At 33.9% G+C, this 19,474-nt stretch overlaps 1 protein-coding gene across 2 annotated transcripts; it reads right to left on the bottom strand.

Annotated features, from left to right (window-relative positions):
• Positions 1 to 9,392: 9,392 nt before the first annotated feature.
• LOC115981465 (protein SMG7) lies at positions 9,393 to 17,746 on the bottom strand. Of its 2 annotated transcripts, XM_031103616.1 has the most exons (8): positions 17,533 to 17,746; positions 16,144 to 16,253; positions 15,378 to 15,983; positions 15,127 to 15,249; positions 13,636 to 13,868; positions 11,541 to 13,516; positions 11,294 to 11,434; positions 9,393 to 9,998 (listed from the first exon to the last, which is right to left on the bottom strand). In XM_031103616.1, the coding sequence occupies exons 2-6, from the start codon at positions 16,213 to 16,215 to the stop codon at positions 11,563 to 11,565; spliced, it is 2,988 nt and encodes a 995-aa protein (XP_030959476.1). In that variant the 5' UTR covers positions 16,216 to 16,253; positions 17,533 to 17,746; the 3' UTR covers positions 9,393 to 9,998; positions 11,294 to 11,434; positions 11,541 to 11,562. The 2 variants fall into 2 exon arrangements, with proteins under 2 accessions (XP_030959476.1, XP_030959484.1); XM_031103624.1 differs by lacking the exon at positions 17,533 to 17,746 and having other exon boundaries at positions 15,378 to 16,044; positions 16,144 to 16,236.
• Positions 17,747 to 19,474: the final 1,728 nt, after the last annotated feature.

The following is a 19,474-nucleotide window of genomic DNA, read 5'->3' as shown; positions in this document are numbered from 1 at the left end:
TACAACAACAAAAAAAAAAAAAAAAAAGAACCGGTGACACAAACCTGGAGATGAGCTGCGGATGAGGGAGAGCCGGTGACTGGAGATGAGCTGCCGAGTGAAGGAGAGCCGGACCTGTGGGTCGACGGTCAGCCACATTACAACAACCAAAAAAAAAAAAAAAGAACCGGTGACACAAACCTGGAGATGAGCTGCGGAGTGAGGGAGACTGGGAGAGCCGGTGACTGGAGATGGGCGACGGAGTAAAAGAGAGCTGCGTGAGGGAGTGAGGGAGAGCTGCGTGCTGCGTGCTGCGTGAGGGAGAGCTGCGTGCTGCGTGAGGGAGTGAGGGAGAGCTGCGTGAGGGAGGCTGAGTGATTTCAGATTTGGGGATTTCAGATTTAGGTTAGAATTATAGGTATATATATATATATATATATAAAGGGCATTTTAGTAATTTAGGATACCGGGTTTTAAACGGGGCGGGTTTCGGGCCGGGTTTCGGGTCGGGTTTCTGGTTTTTTCAATAAAACCCGGACCCGCTTCGGGTTTTTTTTTTAAAAATCCATACCCGACCCTATCCTTAATCGGACCGGGTAAAACCCAGCCCATTAGGGTCGGGCCGGACCGGGTACCCGCGGGTCGGGCCGAAATTGCCATCCCTAGATTCATTGCATGTTTTATTTTAAGAAAAAATTAATAAATGCCCTAAGAGCATTAGCTTATAAATATTTTTAAAAACTTTTTGCAGGGACTAGGGCCCAAAATAATGTATTAGGCATTGGGCCTTGTCCGAGGATACTAACAAGTCCGAGAAGGAGGAGATAACTATTAAATGACTTCTAACAAAAGTCTCATCAATGGGAGATGAAGAGAAGGAGGTCCGATAAGGAATTCCTCCTCGGACACGACAAATGCAGTCCAAGTACGTACTCTAGCAATTGAAATGCGCCCCATGAATATGTGAGAGGAAAGGAAACTTGAAATATCTAAGGAAAAACTGCTATCACTGGATTAAGTGCATTGCAGCTACTTTTCTAGCCGCATTAATGTGGAGAAGACTTCTGAACAGTGTTGCCTTGGCTACCACAACTAACAAAAGGTTGAAAGGAGTGTCTGATGGGATGGGTACTCAAGTGGAGATCTAGATGATCAACAAGTATAGGGTCTAGATGATCAGAATGAGCTATATAATGTGGAAGAACCCCCATGAGAGGGGGCAGTGAAAAATAGAGAGAGAACACTGTAGCATACTGAACTATCTTAATATCCAACTGTGATCAGTATACATGAACTTTGGCCTCCTCGGACCAAAAATCCATTAACACCAATGTTTCTTATTTGTGTTTTGTCTTTTAATTCAACATTAGCCGTTGCCCAACTCATTAAGACCTAGCTCTTTGACGCATACTCTACAAATTCATTGTATTGAGCTCATTAGACCAAGATTCCATACATTTAGGCTTGGGCTCCAAATCGTGCCCCTACACTTTTTATGAAAAAATTTTTAAAAAAAGTAATAACCGATTTTTTTTTTTTTTTTTACAGCTTATATATTTCTCATAAAAGTGGTATCAAAACTTTAATAAAATAATTCATTAAAAAATGCCTTAAAGACACTCGTTAACCAGACCTTTTATTTTATGGTTCACCAAATGTAATATAGCATGTATTAATTACTTTCCATTTTAAACTTACTTTAATTATAAGTGTATAAAAAAAATTAAAAAAATAAACTTACTTTACAAGGAAAGTTAAAAAAAATAAAAATAAAAATAAGAAAACATGTAAGAAACCTTACATAAATAGAAACCTCATCTATGAGAACATGAAGTGTTGTCATATGGCACATTTTTAGAGAATTTTTTTCATTTAGCCTTCAACTTTATCATCTTCTAATTACCACCATGTGTCACTCTTTAACCTTTCACCTAAGTAAAGTTTTTACTCAATGTATATCCATTTAAACTTCTATCTAAGCAAGGATTTAAATGATCTATGTAATTTTACAATAAATATTTTTATTTTCTTACCATTTAAATTTAATAAAACTTATAATAAAATATTTTTTATATATATGGGGAAGAAAGAGAAAAGACTCAAAATAATGTGTAAATGCCAAGAAAGTACTAATAGCCAATATATAAAAGCCAAGAGAGTAAAAGGTGTCGGCATATATTATTTGTCTAGTAGAGCATAAGAGTTAAAATATTAACATTTTTCTGAAAAATGAATCACTTTTCAAAATGAAATTTTTTAAAAATTATCTCGTTTTTCTATATTTAGTAGCAACCTTAAAATGAATTGAAATATTATTTTATGAATTTCTTATTTATCTTGGTGTAAGATAAAGTTGTTCTATAGAAAATTTTAATAAAAAATAACTTTATCCCACGCTAAGTTAAATAATAAAAGTCAAGAAATAGTTTTCCTTTCTCCCAATTGTTTTTTTATATTCAAAAACAGAAAAACACAAATAAACTACCTTTACTAGATTTTCCGAAATAAAAGAAGTATAAATATTTTATTGCATTACTTGCTTAAAAAATTGTTATACGAAACGTGGCATGGTACATGCGACAAGGAAGATACACAGTACTCTTGTATTTTTGTTTGTCCTGATTGTATGGGCAGTGTTGATAATGAAACGTTCATGAACTTGAAAGGGAATTATATATGAGGCCACGAACAAGTAAAAATTCCATTATAGATTTAATATAATTTTACCCTTTTTTGTGTGGACAAAGAAAGCTTGATGATTTGCTTAAAAAAAAAAAGAAGCATAATGAGTACATGACTACATTGTTTTTGTAAGTTGCCAAAATCTAGTTCCAAAATTTTATGGATATTTTTCCTTCTTTTTTTGTTTTGTTGCTAAAGGGGTATTTTTCCTTTTGATAAGGACAAGATAAGGAAGTTTCATTAGGAATTGGGATAATTATCCGATTGAGAGTGTTGATTAAATCTAGCTTCTTCTTCTTCTTCTTTTTCAAGAATTTGAGACAGAAAGATTATCAAGGCCATTTATCAATCTAATTTGAAATGGAGTAATCGTATGTATTTGTATAGACGTTCATTTCTTTTTTCTTTTTTTTCTTTTCTTTTGAGAACCAAATGTATCATTTCATTAATGTGTATGTAGAATAGATTACAAAGCTTCCTTAGTAATAATAGCAACAATACAAATTGATGAGTCCTTTATTAGTCTATCTACATGATCAACTATTTTTTATCATCATAGAACGGATATCATAAGTTTAAAATATCTTCTTTATCTTTAAAATGAATAAATAAAAAGGAGGACAAAGCATTACGACTTAAGCCACCGTGTGAGCTGCATTATTTGCTTGCCTCTTCACATGTTCAAAAGCCCATGCACTCACCCAAGGGCATAACAAAATGTTTTGGATCTTCAACAATAGGGCCGATTGATGACAGATTTTTCTGTTTCACTATCTGTGCTGTTACAATTGATAGTGAATCACTCTCTCCATATATGATGACAATTGACATTCCTTGAATCTTGTCTCAAATTCTCAATTGCTAAATTGATAGCTCACCTCACAGCCATAACTTCAATGGTATCCAAATCCTGGACATGGCCCACAATTGAAAATTTTAAATTCAAATAAGAAATTATTTTTATATTATTTAAACAATTATATTTTAAAATATTTTCATTGTACTAAATACTAGTAATAAGTCCTTTTCAGATATGCTCTCTTTTCTTTTCTTTTTCGAGAAATCAAATATATTTTCTTTTAACCTTTTAAGTTTCATACTTTGGTTACTATCTAGCAAAATCCATTCTTGACGTTTTTGTTTTTACCACAAAATTACTTATTATAAATGAAACATTTTTTGTTAATTAACAAATTATTTTAGAGCACTGTTTTAGGAGTAATAGACTCTCTTTTTTTGGTAAGGAAACAAATTCTAGGCGAAAACACTATTTTAGTCCTTACATTTTGGGGTTATAGTCAATTTAATCCCTACATTTTGATAGTAGTCAATTTGGTCCCTATTATTTTCTACTTGCAATCATTTTGGTCCCTACCGTTAAGTCACTGATGGAAAATGCTTACGTGGCAAACGATTTGTATTGTTGGCATGCTTAATATTAAAAAAATTATATAAGATGCTAACCTATTTAAATTTCATGGCCACATTAGCACTGAGATGGTAAAAAAGCCACGTCATCTTTTAAAAATAATTTTCTCTTATTTACCAATTTTTTCTTTGCATTAGTGATGATAGGATTCACAGGGTGGACTTATTAGATCAGCATAAAATTGTGACCCACTTAGGTTTTGTGCTTTGAGAGGAGTGGGATAGGATCTACCATGCACTAGGGTATTAGAACCCAAATCTATAAATTTTTTGGGCAAGTGGGGGATGTGACAATGGCAGGAGCAGAGTAACCAACAAAAGAGTGAAGTGGGGGTTGAGCAATTTATGGTAATGGGGTTGGCCTTGTTGGCAAAGGAGCTACAAAGCTTGGACTCCATGAAAGATAGCTTCTTGTGCTCATGGGTTTTTTCTCTTCTGGACTATTGGCTAACGCATTGAAATTTTTTAGCTCAAAAAGTCCAAGCTTTCTCATGGACTCTAAAGTGATAAGACACCAAACTCACATTTTATAAGATAAAGAAGAGAAATTTGGAGTTGGGTTCACTGAGTAATTTGACTTGGTATGCTGGAGAAACTTTTGTAGAGGTTTGATTGCTTTCTCAACCAAATCATCTCTATACGAAGAAGAGTACAAGTGCAAGCAATTAATGAGAGAGACGGTAGCCTTATCTGAGTTCGGAGAAGAACAGTGAAGAATGTGAGAAAATAAAATAAAATTTTAAAAAAATTGTGAGAAAAATAAAAGAAAAAAAATAAAGAAAAGAAAAAAATTGGTAAAAAAAATTATTTTTAAAAAATGATGTGGCTTTTTTTGCCATCTAAATGCTAATATGGCCATAAAATTTAAACAAGTCAGCATCTTATTTAATTTTTTAATATTATGCATGCTAACAATGTAAACTGTTTGCCATGTAGACATTTTTCGTTAGTGACTTAACGGTAGGGACTAATTGATTGCAAGTTGAAAATAACAGGGACCAAATTGACTGCTATCAAAACGTGGGGACCAAATTAACTATGACTCCAGAATGTAAAGACCAAAATTTTATTTTTGCCTAAATTCTAAATTGTGGCAGCACAACAAATGCAGAGATGTCATGTTAGAAGATAATCCCACCTAACATAATTTATCATTGTTGCATTGAACCGGAAAATGGTCTCTACTCACTAGTTGTCTAGGTTTTTTTTTTTTTTTTTTTTTAAGGAGAGTTTCAATCTGTAATGTCCGCTAGCTCCTGATGATAGCTAGGGATTGAACCTCAAATCTATTATTCAATCATCAGAGATTTTACCAGTTGAGCTAACTGGAACCCATAACTAGTTGTCTAGTTAGAACTTAGAAGCCGAGCTCCTTCCTTCCATGATTATTTCTCTTTTTATTTATTAATAATAATAATAATAAAGTATTTCTTTATGATTAATATTATGAAAAATGATATGTTTACAATATTTTCATAACAAATTTTAAATAGTAACTTGATACTAGATTTAATACGAACCATAATTCAATTTTCAGCTGTATTAATAACAAGTACCAGCATATAATAACTTCTTTTTTTCTTTTCTTCTTTTGAGAAAACCAACACATACTAACTTAGTGACAAGTTATATTTTTTATTTGACAACCTATATTGATTTAAGAGATAAATACCTAGTATAGCCTGTATAGGTGAATAAATATTAAATACAACTTAATCCAATTTCGGGTACTTGAAATTAATCTCCATTTAGGCTCTATCTATGAACATTTTGTGTACCATTTCATTTATTTGTCAACAATAGCAAAGCATATTCCACCATTTATTTTTTCAAACAACAGAATATGCAGCCACTTAAATTTAATTTATCACTTTCCATTTTTTTAACAAGATAAATTATATAAACTCTATTAATTTTGTCAAGAGCCTTACAGCCCAACTGACACCTATTTTTAATCTAAATAGAAGCATATTTGAGGTTCAAATCCCTCTCACTTCCAAGCATTAAATTATCAAAAATAAAACTCTATTAATTCTAAAGACTAAACTCTATTAAATATTAGCATTGGGGGTTGTAAACCCCCCCCCCCCCCCTCTCCCGTCACCCCAATGGTTATTTTACCAACCAAAACACTAGAAGAGGGCTTTACTCGGGTATGGATACCTAAAATATTTTGCCAACTGTGAAAAATAAGGTTGTATATATACAACCCTACTATTTATGGGTTGTAAAAATAAAAACACATGTTTTAATGGAGTGAGAGAGGAAGAGCAGAAAAGGGGGAAGAGAGAGAATTGATTTGTTTATATTATTTGTTAGTATAGTTTTTTTTTTTTTTAAGAGTAAATTACAAATTACACCCCTAAATTTTGGGAGTGTTTGGATTTTATACCTTGAAATTTCAGAATTTGGATTTTACCCCCTGAAATTTTGGTGATATTTGGATTTTACACCCTAATGTTTTAGAATTTAGATTTTACCCTCTTAATTTTGGGAGTTTTTGGATTTTACTCCTTAAAGTTTGAGGGTGTTTAGATTTTACACCCTAAAGTTTCAAAATTTGAGGATATAAAATCCAAACACTTCCAAACTTTACGGGGTTAAATCCAAATTCTAAAACGACAAAGTGTAAAATTCAAAAACCCCTAAACTTCAAAAGCTAAATTCTATATTCTGAAATTCTAGAATGTAAAATCTAAAAACTACTAAACTTTAGGAGTATAATTTATAATTTACTTTTATTTTAATGAATTGTATGTAAAAATAGAAACTAAGATATTAGATGAGTTGTAAAATAAAATGATAAAATAATTTGCATTGCGGATGTTAATCCTTAGGCTCTCTATCCCGTTTCTTTTCTTCTTCTCTTTTAACGGACAGAAGTTGACAAATTTAAAGTTCAAAGACAAGGTAGAAGATGTTGAAATAAAGGTAGATTATGTCCTTTGCTGCCACGCACTTGCTTGAAGATTAGCTGGAAACAACTAACAACTAACAACGACATAAGCAAATTGTTAAAAAGATATTACTACATCAATGTCAATGAAAATTAAAGGCACATGCTCCCCATAAGGCATGCTGATTGCTGAGTGCGACAATTTATAAATGCAGCCAATCTGATTGCGACCCAGCTTTCATCTTCCACGTTACTCTAAACTTATGTTTTCTTCATGTTCATACGAGTTGGAGTCCGAACTCAAACAAGGATTTTGATCAATTAAATTAACTTGATACTTTGGTTTGCTGGGTGTTATATCATACTACTAATTTGGAGTGGCATGTTCTATCCTCTATGCTTTATTCCTCCCTTTTTATATCTGTTTTTGTTATTATTGGCAATAACTCTTTTTATGTCGGATGAGATGATTAAAAATCCACACGTTTTGACTTGATGGTAAAATACAACTAAGTGGCCAATGACCAGTTTTGACTTGATGGTAAAATATAACCAAGTGGTCTAAGTGGTGGCGGTATTTGGTGTAACAGGAATATATGACATCTTTTCTTATACGGGAATAGGTTCCACAATTGTGATATTCACACCACGAAAGACAGATGCTATATATATCGACTACACAAAATAAAAATTCAAGTGGAGATATATTAGTGTCGGTAGATATATCTCTTCTACAAGATTAACATTGAGATTTGAGCCATGTAAATGTAATTATATTTCTTTCTTGTATATTAGTCCTATGTGCCAACTTCAAATGTGTAATATTTAACTACTTATATATTTCTTTCCTCGTATAATAGTCAACTATCTGCTCTTATAGTTTAGGGGGGAAAAAAAACTATTTGCTCTTGTATTATGTAAAAAATAATTAGAGATGGAAGTTTGCAACAATGTGAAAGACTTTGGCATTTGCAAGCGATTACTATCGTTAAACAAACGCCGCCTTCTTTGTTTTTAAGGCTTCAAATATTTGGGACAAATTATCTTTATATTAAAAAAAGATTTTACGTTCAAATCTCACGCACCTCTCTTAAATCTCACGAGTTAGGTATATATATTGATGATAGAATTAATGAGAGAGATTATTGAAATAGAATAATTCACCCTCATAAGCAATGTCCGATCCCTTACCAAGCCCATCAAAGTATATGCTCCTTGTAATTTTTTTTGCTTATTAGTAAGTCTTTGCTAATTATCAACATGCATGTTTAGAAAAAAAAAAATTTAACCAAATTACACTTGTAAACCTTAAAGTTCATGATTATTTTCATTTAATTCCTTAAGTTTTGGACTCTTCATTTTTTCCCATAAGTTTAATAATATTTTCAAAATGGTCATTCCATTTATCCCCATCGCTGATTTGGCTATTAAATGCCATCAAAACGATTCTCTCTCTCTCTCTATCTCTCTCTCTCTCTCTCTCTCTCTCTCTCAAACTAAAAAAAAAAAAAAACCATTTTGAAAATAGAAACCAAAAGGTTCAACTATAAAAATATAGGCGAAATGGACAACATTGAGAAGCAAGCTCAAAACTATGGAAAACAATTTACCTCATCATTTTTGTGTAAAGGCAAATTATTTAATACTTTGAAGCAATACTTCCTCTCACATAAATAGTGAATCTCGCCATAAATTTAATTAGTCAAAATAACTATTTTGTAAAATGAAACAACACTTGCTCTTACTACTAGAATATTGTATAATTAGACCCAAAATAAAAATATATTGAATAATTACTCTTATTTAGAAGCAAGTACATCTAAATAAGAAGCAAGTACATCTGTGTGTCACCAAAGGTGCAAAATCATTTGTGTAAAGGAAAAATCACTCAGACTCTGAAGCAATACCCCCTCTCCCTCCTCTTACATAAACAGTAGGTCTTACTATTGATTTAATTAGTTAAATTCATAATTAAGCAACGTTTGCACCCAAAATGTTGCATAATTACTCTTGTTTAAGGACTTACTCCCAAAATGTTGCATAATTACTCTTGTTTAAGGACCGCATACGTTTGTGTGTGGCACCACTGCACCAGGCCCAAGAAGTTTTAGCGTCCGTTTGACGACTTGTCTTTTTTGCTCGCTTTCAGTACTTTTTGTCTCACTTCCTTTTCCCCCCCAAACAAACAAATAAACTATTTTTTTAATTAAAAAAATAAATTATGTACCAACTTACTTCTTTTTGTCTCATTTTTTAGCAAATAAGCTACCAAAAATTGAGAATGCTGAACTCACGCTTAGAATAAAAGCCACAAGGCCAACTCCCCATCAAAAATGGCTGGGGGAAAAAGGAAAGTAAAAGTAAAACGAACACCAAACTTGCCAAACAATTAGTAAGAAATCAAAGCAACGAAAAGCCAATATACCATGAGATATAATCACTTTAACATGGGAGGTATATTCCACAGATTATTTTCATAATAAAAAAAAGTTCGAGACAATCCCGACTTCAACACCAAAGTGTTATTGAATTATGACCCTATCATATACTCAAACCCAGTAGATGATAAATATAACATAAAAGATCTTTAAACAACGACCATAGACATCACACCGGCACTCACCCAAATAACTCTTCTTGTCGTCATTACCAGATTGCACTATCCAACTTGCTGATACCAAAACAAAGATCATAACCAGCAACCACTGGAGCTCTCCAAAGCTTCACAAGTGAAGAGATCGGAGTAGCATTATTTATTATCAGCAGCTAGCTGAAAGACCGTTACAGTGATTTTTGACAGCTAGACTGTCATAATAGTTAAGTATAATGAGGAGCACATCTTTATTCCACCAGTTAGATGACTGAGACATAAGTCCCAACGCCAACAGAAGATCTTATTAACACTTTCTATCCATCCCAAGTAACCAGACAAGGCATTTACTTCATATGAACTTCGCATCATATTAGATGTTTCCATATTTCTCTTCCTCCGGGCTGGAGAGCTTGACGAAATCTGTTAAAAATTAAGGCAATCAATATACAATTAATACCACACTTCACTCCCAAACAAAGAAAATTAGAAAAAGAAAGCCACGAATTCTGATTCTGGCCCCAAACAAACAATAAACTATGCATGTACATTGCATGGAACCGTTTATCAGTCTGTTTGTGTGCATGATGTATATGGATAAGATGGAAGTGGTCAAGCTCCACATCCTCATAAATAAATTCAATTGACACTACTCAAAAATTTTCCTTACTGTTGACTTTGATTGTGGGGTAGAAACACATCACAGGTTACTGCAATATACAGTCACAGATGTGGCTGACAAGCAGAGAGAGAGCGAGAGAGCCATCCATGAAAGTTATCAGATGGATATGGTTCTAAACCAAAGAGAGAGAGAGAGACCAAAACAATCTTTCATTCTATCCCTAGCCAGTTTCTTTGCAAATTAATACATCTTTTATACATTTAGCAAGTCAATTGGAAAGAGCTAAAAGATAGCCTATGTAACTATGCCTTACAAGTCCACCAATACATCAAAATGTAACACACTGATCTCAACAAAACTGCTCGCTCATGGGCAAGCAAATTTTGACCCACCCAGTAGTACCACCTAAGAAAAGAAAGCATTCAAGTTGGGGTGAAACATTACACAACCAATTTGTGGAAACCCAAATCCAACCCAACAAGGAAGTTTTGGTTCAATTTAGGCTCGGATATACTACTGAACAAAATAAAATTTATTAGTTCAGACTTTTTTTAAGTATTCTAAATCAGTTACATATTTCCACAACCACTAGACTCAGAACAGATAATTTAGAATCAGACAAAATGACCCAACTCTAACCAAAACCATTGCAATGTCTAATTTCCAAGTAAGAAAATATAATAAAGCATTTGTTCAAATAATATGTGTGAGCGTACGTATTGGATGCAGTTTTCCTCCAAAAAGTTCCTCCAACCCACTACATGGCAACTCAAAAGATTATCTCTGTACTAATGTCATGTGACTTTGTTTAAGTGAATCAATACACATTAAAGGTCTTATAAACTGCAATGATATGGGTTGGAGGATATTCCCCAAAGTTGGAGGAAACCTTTGTCCTTATATATATATATATATATATATATTCTGAACCAGAAAGGGGTTCGTACTCATTGATATTGGGGATTCAATCCAAATAATGGAAAACCACAACTAGTAGGAAACATGCACCACAAATACCCAGACATATTGAAGGAAGGAATGAGAAAACCAAACACAATGGCATATGTGAAAAATACTTAAATATATAAATACTCACTTGTGTAATAGCAAGTGCCTGCAACAAAGCCAATGCCACCCAAGCTCCAACAAAAATTCATCATTGACAAGGCTGCAAAGTTGGAGTTCAAATTTGGTAGCAAAAGGATGCAGTACATTCACCAGAATCATTCTTGAGGACCTGAGGAATGTCAGAATGTCAGATCAGAACCAGTTTCTCCTAATAATAATAAGAATAACAAATATTTACCAACCATGACTTAAAAGAATAAATAAATTGATCTTACCACCTATACTCTCGTACCGACATCACACGAAGTAACGACCTGTCCAAACGGACTGTCCTTTATATTGTTCAGGCAGTGGAGTAAAGTGCTGATTTCCATTAACAAGTTGATGCTGCTGCTGCTGCTGCTGCTGCAACTGCAACTGCTGTTCATGGTGTAGATTTAGCTGCTCAAGCATCTGGTATTCTTGCCAGCCTTTTTGATTTTCTACTGAGAATGGCATGGCTGGAACTTGTTTTCCAGGAAATGGAAAACTGACAGTCCCATTCATGCCATTGCTGATACTGATGGGCTGGGGGTTTGAATAAGATGGGTAATTGACCGAACTATTTGACATAGAGCCTTTAGCTGATGCTGGCAACTGATATCCATCCAACCAGCTATAATCATCCATCAATGGACTCTCATTCACCAAATCTGAACCAGAAATGGGTTCATTCACGTGTTTAGAAGGAACAGGGCTGAAACCAGGTGGAGGCCCAATGTGTCTAACAGGCCGACTAACTGGACTTTTTCTCAAACCTACTGGCAATGCTGATGATGTCTTTACAGCCAAATTGTCAGACATGGCTCCAGAAGATGCAAAAGCATCAATCTTAGATGGTATCACAGCTTCTGGGACTTTTGCAAGACTGTAAGACATACCAGAAGTATTAGGACCGATAGCTTGCTGGATGGAAGCTGAAAACGCAGGAGTGGACATGCCAAAATCTTGTTGCTCGGATTTCATTATATGGCCATTCTCCACAAAGCTTAGACCTTTGAAACCATTAGCAAGAAGAGCTTCGCCTTCCAGTGGCCACTTCAAAGCATGAGACTGAGCTGATTGAAAATGCTGGGGGACCATATTACCAAAGGATGTAGGCACTTGTGAACCCACATCAAGAGCAATCTGCTGCTGAAGATTACCTAGAGGAGCTGAAACAGAATTACCAAGAAAATTCAGATCACCCACAGAAGCATTTTGACCAGGCTCCAGGCCCCCATACTGATCCCATTTTAAACCAACCACATCAGTCCGCCTCTCAGCCACTGTTGGTTTAAAAACAATAACTTCATCCTCCTCTTCCTCTTCCATAAGTAGCTCAGGATTTGGCTGCAGGACACCCAAATTCTTTGATGTCTCCATTTGTTTTTCAATCATGATACTGTTTGTATTAGGGATGCCTGAATAAGTGGTTGGAAGCATAAAATCATCCGAGACTTGAGGCACAACACCAATAACAAATTTCTTCACTTTCGAATCAAAATGTATTGTTTCTTGATCAACCTTAACCACATTTGCTAGAGCCTTCCCTGCAGCTAGAATCCTTTTAATACGAGCCATTTTTTCCTTGTTACCATCTCCTCCAAAGGAATGCTTCCTTGAAAAATCCAAAATGGTTTGAGCTGGAATTAGTGGCAAGAAACCTCTTAACTCAAGGTCCTCCCACAAAGCAAGCCTATTTTCTGTTTCATCTTCTTCATACCTGCTCATGTTATTAAAGCAACTCTCATCTTCATCATCATCTATGGACATTGGCCCATTGGACAAGAGCTTGTTTAAGAAAGAAATGCAATGGTTCCAAAATTTTGATCTAATCGTTGCCTGTTTTTCATCTGCATCACTGCCTGCTGCAATATCCGGGCAACATGCCAACCATTCTACAAACACCAGAATGCCAGGTAAGAGGCAACTTGAAGAAGGTTCACGTAGCTGCACACATCTCTCCAATATGCGTCCCATCAACTCAAAAACTGCAGTAAATGCATTTTGGAGTAGAACAGCACGCTGTACAATTTCCGCGTAAGTCTGACCTTCAGCCTCTTTTCTTACATTGTAAACTGTAAATACAAGGATGGCAATAAGTCTAACAATGAGAAGTCCATTCTCACGAGCATCCGCACCAAAATTCAGATCTTCTTCGGGCCCAGAAGACAGAAGCTCACATAAACCACTGCTAACCAAAGAAAGAACTTCCGCAAATGTCTCCAGGCTAAAAATAGGAAATTACAAAGTCAGAATTAATGTCATTATCCATAGAAGATGAGAAACAGTCAGTCCAAAAAGCGTGGTAAATTATAAAATCCAATTAGTAAAGATTCCACTTGATACCTTGTACGTGTGAAAAGAATGCCATTTAGACGAACAAATCGGATGCAAAAGGATTTATACGTCTCAGGCACAGCAGATGCTCTCTCCTTAACCTGGCTACTTTCTGAGTTGATATCTTTTGATGCAAGTTTTGCATCCCCTTTCCCTCTTCCTTTGCCAGTCACCCGCACAGGTGACCCCTTAACGACAGAAGCTTTAACATCCTCAGGTAGTTGAGAGTAACTCTGACGATTCTGGCAAGAATAATAATAATAAAAAGCATAGTCAAACATTAAAACAAACTTTCTTATGGGATCAGAGATGATGACCCTATGGTCAAGACACAGGCATCACACAGAAAGTAGCCTTTAGTTTGCAACAACATAACCAAACATACAGGTTTGCTTGAGAGTTCACTACTCTAAACTTCAACAATTTCATCAAACAATTTGTTTAACCACCAATTGGCATGACCAAACCCAATAAAGGCCAATCTCTAAGCAGTCATTACTATTCTTCTAATCTATTCATTCCATGTGTGGAGATCCAAAAGATGTCAAACTGTGAATAAACTTTGATCATGTAAGAGTCAACAACTAATTAGTACTTCAAAGAAGCACATTCTCCAGATTTATTTTGATTATTAAAAAAAAATTGACTATTTTATTGAGAAATTAGTATCATTGCAGCTGAAAGATCATTTCATGTGGTTTCCATGCCAAAATACATATGTGTTCAGTTTTCAAGTCATGATAACCCTGCATGTGTCATACATTAGCGGCAGATCCTAAGAACATGGATCTTATGTGGGGTAAAAGGATCCATGTAATCAACCCCAATTACGTGGTACTAAGGCCTAGTTTAGTTTATTTGAGTTATATCTTATGTAATAATATTATCCCAAAATAAAATGTTTTACTATGTCTATTTCTTTCAAATGAAGACAGTGAATTGGATTCCAAACCAACAATCATGTTATTAATTATCTAACTGGTTTTAAGTTGCCTACATTTCAATAACTTCTAAACAGAAAATGAAAATAGCCTTACTTTCCTTACTTCCTATCTCTATACTAATCGGTCAACTTTTAGGATTTATAACCAGGGAAGCATTTCACATAACAAATCAGTACCTCATCTAAAAAACTAAAGAATGAGTAAAAATGCATATTGACACAATAGACAATTCTACACATATAAGACTAAAAAAGGACAGAATTTTCCTCCAGAATCATTTTGGAAGAAAGTTCTTCTAAATTACTATGCGGCGACTCACATGAGCATCCCCTTGTACTTTTAGTCACATGTTTTAGATGATTTAATGAGTCATCTAAACAAAAAATACATGGATGATCTTGAACCGCAACATAATGAGTTGCAGTTAGAAAGAAAGCTTTCATTAAGAAAAATATGATAAACCCTTATATATACCATGAAACATTTTGAGAAAAAAAGGCCACATTCTCAGGGAAATAATATATATATTCTAGACCAATAAGTACAAGCATCACACCTTCTCAAATGCAACAATCAAGTTATCCCTTGCAGTTGAAAATGGACTATCCACTGCCAAACTCCGGAAATATCGATAAACAGCCGCCAGCTCATCCCCCGAATAGGAAGCCAATATAGCAAGCTGAGATAACAACCAGAGAATTTGTCACACCAAAAGATCAACATTCAAAACACAAAACAGAAAAACAAATCCGCTGTATATAAAAGAATAGATTGGATCAATGATAAAATGGTAGTAAAGGGCAAAACCTGATGATGGGGATTTCCACTTGATGGCCAAAGAGATGCAGCTTGCAAGTAATAACTTGAAGCTGCTGCAAACTCCCTACTTTTGGAGTCACCCTCCCCATATAATCCTTTGTAACGTGCAAGGTCACCCAAGTATATCAGACAACGATGACAAGATATCAGACCTTTCTTCATTTCAGCAGATTTCTTCCCATCTTTCTCCATAACAATTCGATTCTCTGACTCCTCAGAGAAATAACCCAGAGGAAGCCCATATTTGTCTCTGATTTTCAAAATGAGTTCATGGTAAAACCCAGTTGCTTCTGAAAGAAAGGTTTTAAACTGCAATCTTATTTTTGTAATTCGGTCTGGCCGTGCAGGGCCTTTCACACCCTGAGATGTGTTTGAGCCTGCAGAAGCTAGAGCAGAACTAAAGTGTCCTCTCAGTTCCTCAATTCGCTTGTAATGTAGCTGCCATAGAGCATATTCAATGTTGTGCTGCTCAGAGAAACCATGATCCTCAAGAATTATTGACTCATAATTCTCACGAATCTGTTGCCATGCATTGGGATCTGATGGGATTCGTGCCTGGGCAGACCTCCGACGCTTATTCTCCAGTTCAATATTCTGTATAAAGGACAAGTGTGATTTTAAAGAAGACATAAATCACACACACACACACACAGACCTGGAAGTGAAAATTCTATTAAAAATTTTAAGAGCATAAATTAGTTGAAGTTAAGACAGATAATAAGTCAAGTCCCAAAACAACAGGAAAAGTAGATACCTTCTCATAAAGACGTTGGGCACGCTCCCTTGATGGAGGGGCAGACATTTTATCCATTTGTACAATCATCATCCATTTAATATGCTCTTGTAATTCCAAAAGGCATTAATCTGTAAATTTTTACAGGCACACAATCATCAACTTGAAGACAAACAAGAAAACAATTAACCTTTACAATAAAGAGATGAGGAGGAAAGAGAAGAATAACAGTGCATTCCCAAGTGAAACAATCCACATCAAATCAATCGTGTAAAAAAAGTTTATAACTAGCCAACAACATCAATAACAAACAAAATCAAATTTTAACCAATTCCTCATTCAAAGATACTTGAGCACATGCACAAATTGTTCATGACACTTTTTCCCCGTTTTGTCTGGTCCAGCTCAACAAGTAGAATTGCAAAACTGCAAGCTAACATCTTTCTTACTAAAACCACGGCCTCTTAAAGCTCCTTCAGGTAACAAAAAATCCCAATTCGGATTAGTAGATTACACGTATATCATTTTCTTTTCTTTTTCTTGAAGATTTTATAGATTTTACTCCTTGAAATATCTAAAGCTGTAACAAATGGTTCCTAATTCCTAACTTTCTAAAAGTTTCATAAACATCATTGGCAAAATTTCAAATTCATAACACTTCAGACACCCAACCCGGCCAAAATTTGTCTCGTACTCTGCAATAGCAAGAAAACTAAATCTAGTTTGACCTCCACATCGTTTCTAAATAAAAATCATCCGAAAACATAAACAACAGAATTACTTTTTACATGCAAAATCAAAGCCATACCCAAAATGTAGAACACAAACAAGCTAAAAAAAAACTCTTAGCAACATGTTTACAGCTACATCATATATATTTTATACCATTTATTACACCTAACCCAACAAGTCCACAAACCTAGAGACATCAAAAAAAAAGTCAACAATAAGTTTTCAAACAAACCCCAATTCAATCTAGCACGGGATGTAACTCCAGAAACCTCTTCCACCATTTTCCCACACAAACCCACCGTTTGGCTGCCAGGAAAATGTGGGAAAATCAAAGAAATCCAAGGATTTATATGATTTCTTTTACCTGAACCCCCAAACACATAGCAAACTGTTTGAACCTGACATACAATGCTCGACTTAATTAGACAAATTAATATTCCAAATCCTTTGACCCTTTCTTTTTTGGTCTTCGATTTTCTCGGCATCCAAACTAAAGGGTAAATAAAAATAGTAAAAAAAACAAAAATATTTTCAGCAAGAAAAGAAAAAAGTAAAGAGAAATAAAACAAGATCCCCAAAATTTTCCAGAGAATAATACGATTTTCAGAATCCAAAACCAAAAAGCTATATATAAAATTTTTTTAAAAATTCAATAAATTAATTGAATGGAAAACTGACCTAGCGAATCGGATCCACGGTGTGAGATTTGAGGGGATCAGAGCATCGGATTGTGAAGAAGAAGAAGAAGAAGACCAAAAGTCTTTGTTAGGGTTTGGGTTAGAGAGAGAAAGTGAAAGAGAATGAGAGAGAGAGAGAGAGAGAGAGGCGGGTTTGGTAATAGGAAACAGGAGAGATGATGAGATTTACAATTTCAATGTGTTTTCTTTTTTCTTTCTCTCTCTTTATTACATATACGCACACGCACTACTTAGCAATAGGGTTGTCACAGGCGGCGACGAATTTAACGACGCCGTTTTACTGTTCCTTTTTTTTTTTTTTGGGGTTAAAGACCCTTAATTTGTGCTACAATCTCTATCCAATCAAAATTAGGATCCTTAATTTTTTCTAATGCTTTGCTTTAAAATAATAATAAAATAAAATAACTCTTCCTTATTTTTTTTTGAGAAACAAATAACTCTTCCTTATGTATTGTACTTTGAAAATCTCATTTATTAATAGTATATATGAAAAATGTTATGTTCACAACATTTTTACTAAATTTTTATAACAAATTCAAATTATAATCAGTAATAATTTACTATATATACTTTGTTGTGAAACTATTATGAGTGTAGTACTTTAAATCCAATTGGTACCTCCCATGTAAGGGTGTACTGTCCGATCTAGCAACAAAGACTAAATTGGAATGTAATAATTTCTAACAATTTCAAAAAATAATATAATTGATAAAATTGAGATATTAAAATTTAATATGTGTCCTTTAAATATGTTGAACTTTTTTTTTCTTTTATGAACAAATTTATTGAACCTATTGCCATCTGTAGTATCTCAAAGGAACATTTGTAATACTATGTATGTTAAATAAAGTTATTTTATAATTGTCGTCTAAAATGTATGCTCAAAAGTTTAAATTAGTGCTAGTATATAAATAAATTAATACATTAATGAGTATAAAATTTTATTTTTCATTTTTTTTTAGGTGTTGGTGATGATGTTCACGCGCCCAGTGGTATTATTTTAATATTTATGCTCTCTTTTGCTTTTCCTATCTTTAAAATTTTAAAATGACCTCAGTTCCTTCTTCTTTTTCTTATTCTTTTTTTTTTTTTTTTTTCTCTTCCAAGGGCAGGTAAAAGTGTGGAAACCCAACGAGCTTCTGTTTTTTCTTTTCTTTTTAATTTTTATGGGAGCTTTTGTTATTTTTCTTTTTCTTTTTGGTCTTTTCATTAAAGAAAGTAGTAGTTAAAGATGGGTTTCTTTTGTTGTAATCCATTAGCTTCTTTTTTCGTTTTTTTGGTTTAGTAATGTGTGAGTTGTTTATTCATTTTTATTACTTTTTAATGCAATGAGACTCAATAATTTTTTTTTTGAAAGGAAAGTGATTATAGCCATTAACAAAATCTTTTTTTTTTTTAGAGGCAATAAAAGCATTCTTAATAATCAATACCGAAACAATTCTAAACCTTTTGTGACTATATATAATTTATGTTATTTTAATCAATCCTCTCATATCCTTCTCATAACTCTTAATTTTTTTTTTTTTTAAAGTAAAAGAGATAAATAACTATTTTTAAAAAATACAAAATGCTAGCCAAAAGACCCAAAAGGCCAAAACTATTGCGCGTCAGAAGCAACGAGTAGATTTTATACACTCTTTTCTTTTTCTTTTTTTTGATTTTGATAAGTAGATTATACACTATTTTTGCATGTTGAGATGTTGAGAATCCAGCCTCCTGTATTGGTTTGTTGGTGAGTCCGATTTTGTGAGGTTGGGTATTTAATTTTGGTTGTTTTTAGATATGAACTAAGCCTTCAATCTTTATCTAAAGTAATTATCATCATCATATTATAGTAATGTATCTTATCCTTCTGTAGATAAAAGCGTAGTTGTCCTTGCTACAAAAACAAAATCACATTTATTCTAAAGAAAAAAACAAAA

The sequence above is a fragment of the Quercus lobata genome, chromosome 1 (genome assembly GCF_001633185.2).
Source record: "Quercus lobata isolate SW786 chromosome 1, ValleyOak3.0 Primary Assembly, whole genome shotgun sequence".
Lineage (NCBI taxonomy): Eukaryota > Viridiplantae > Streptophyta > Magnoliopsida > Fagales > Fagaceae > Quercus > Quercus lobata.
The sequence above is the reverse complement of the archived record's forward strand: the minus strand, read 5'-3'. Positions and strand labels throughout refer to the sequence as shown.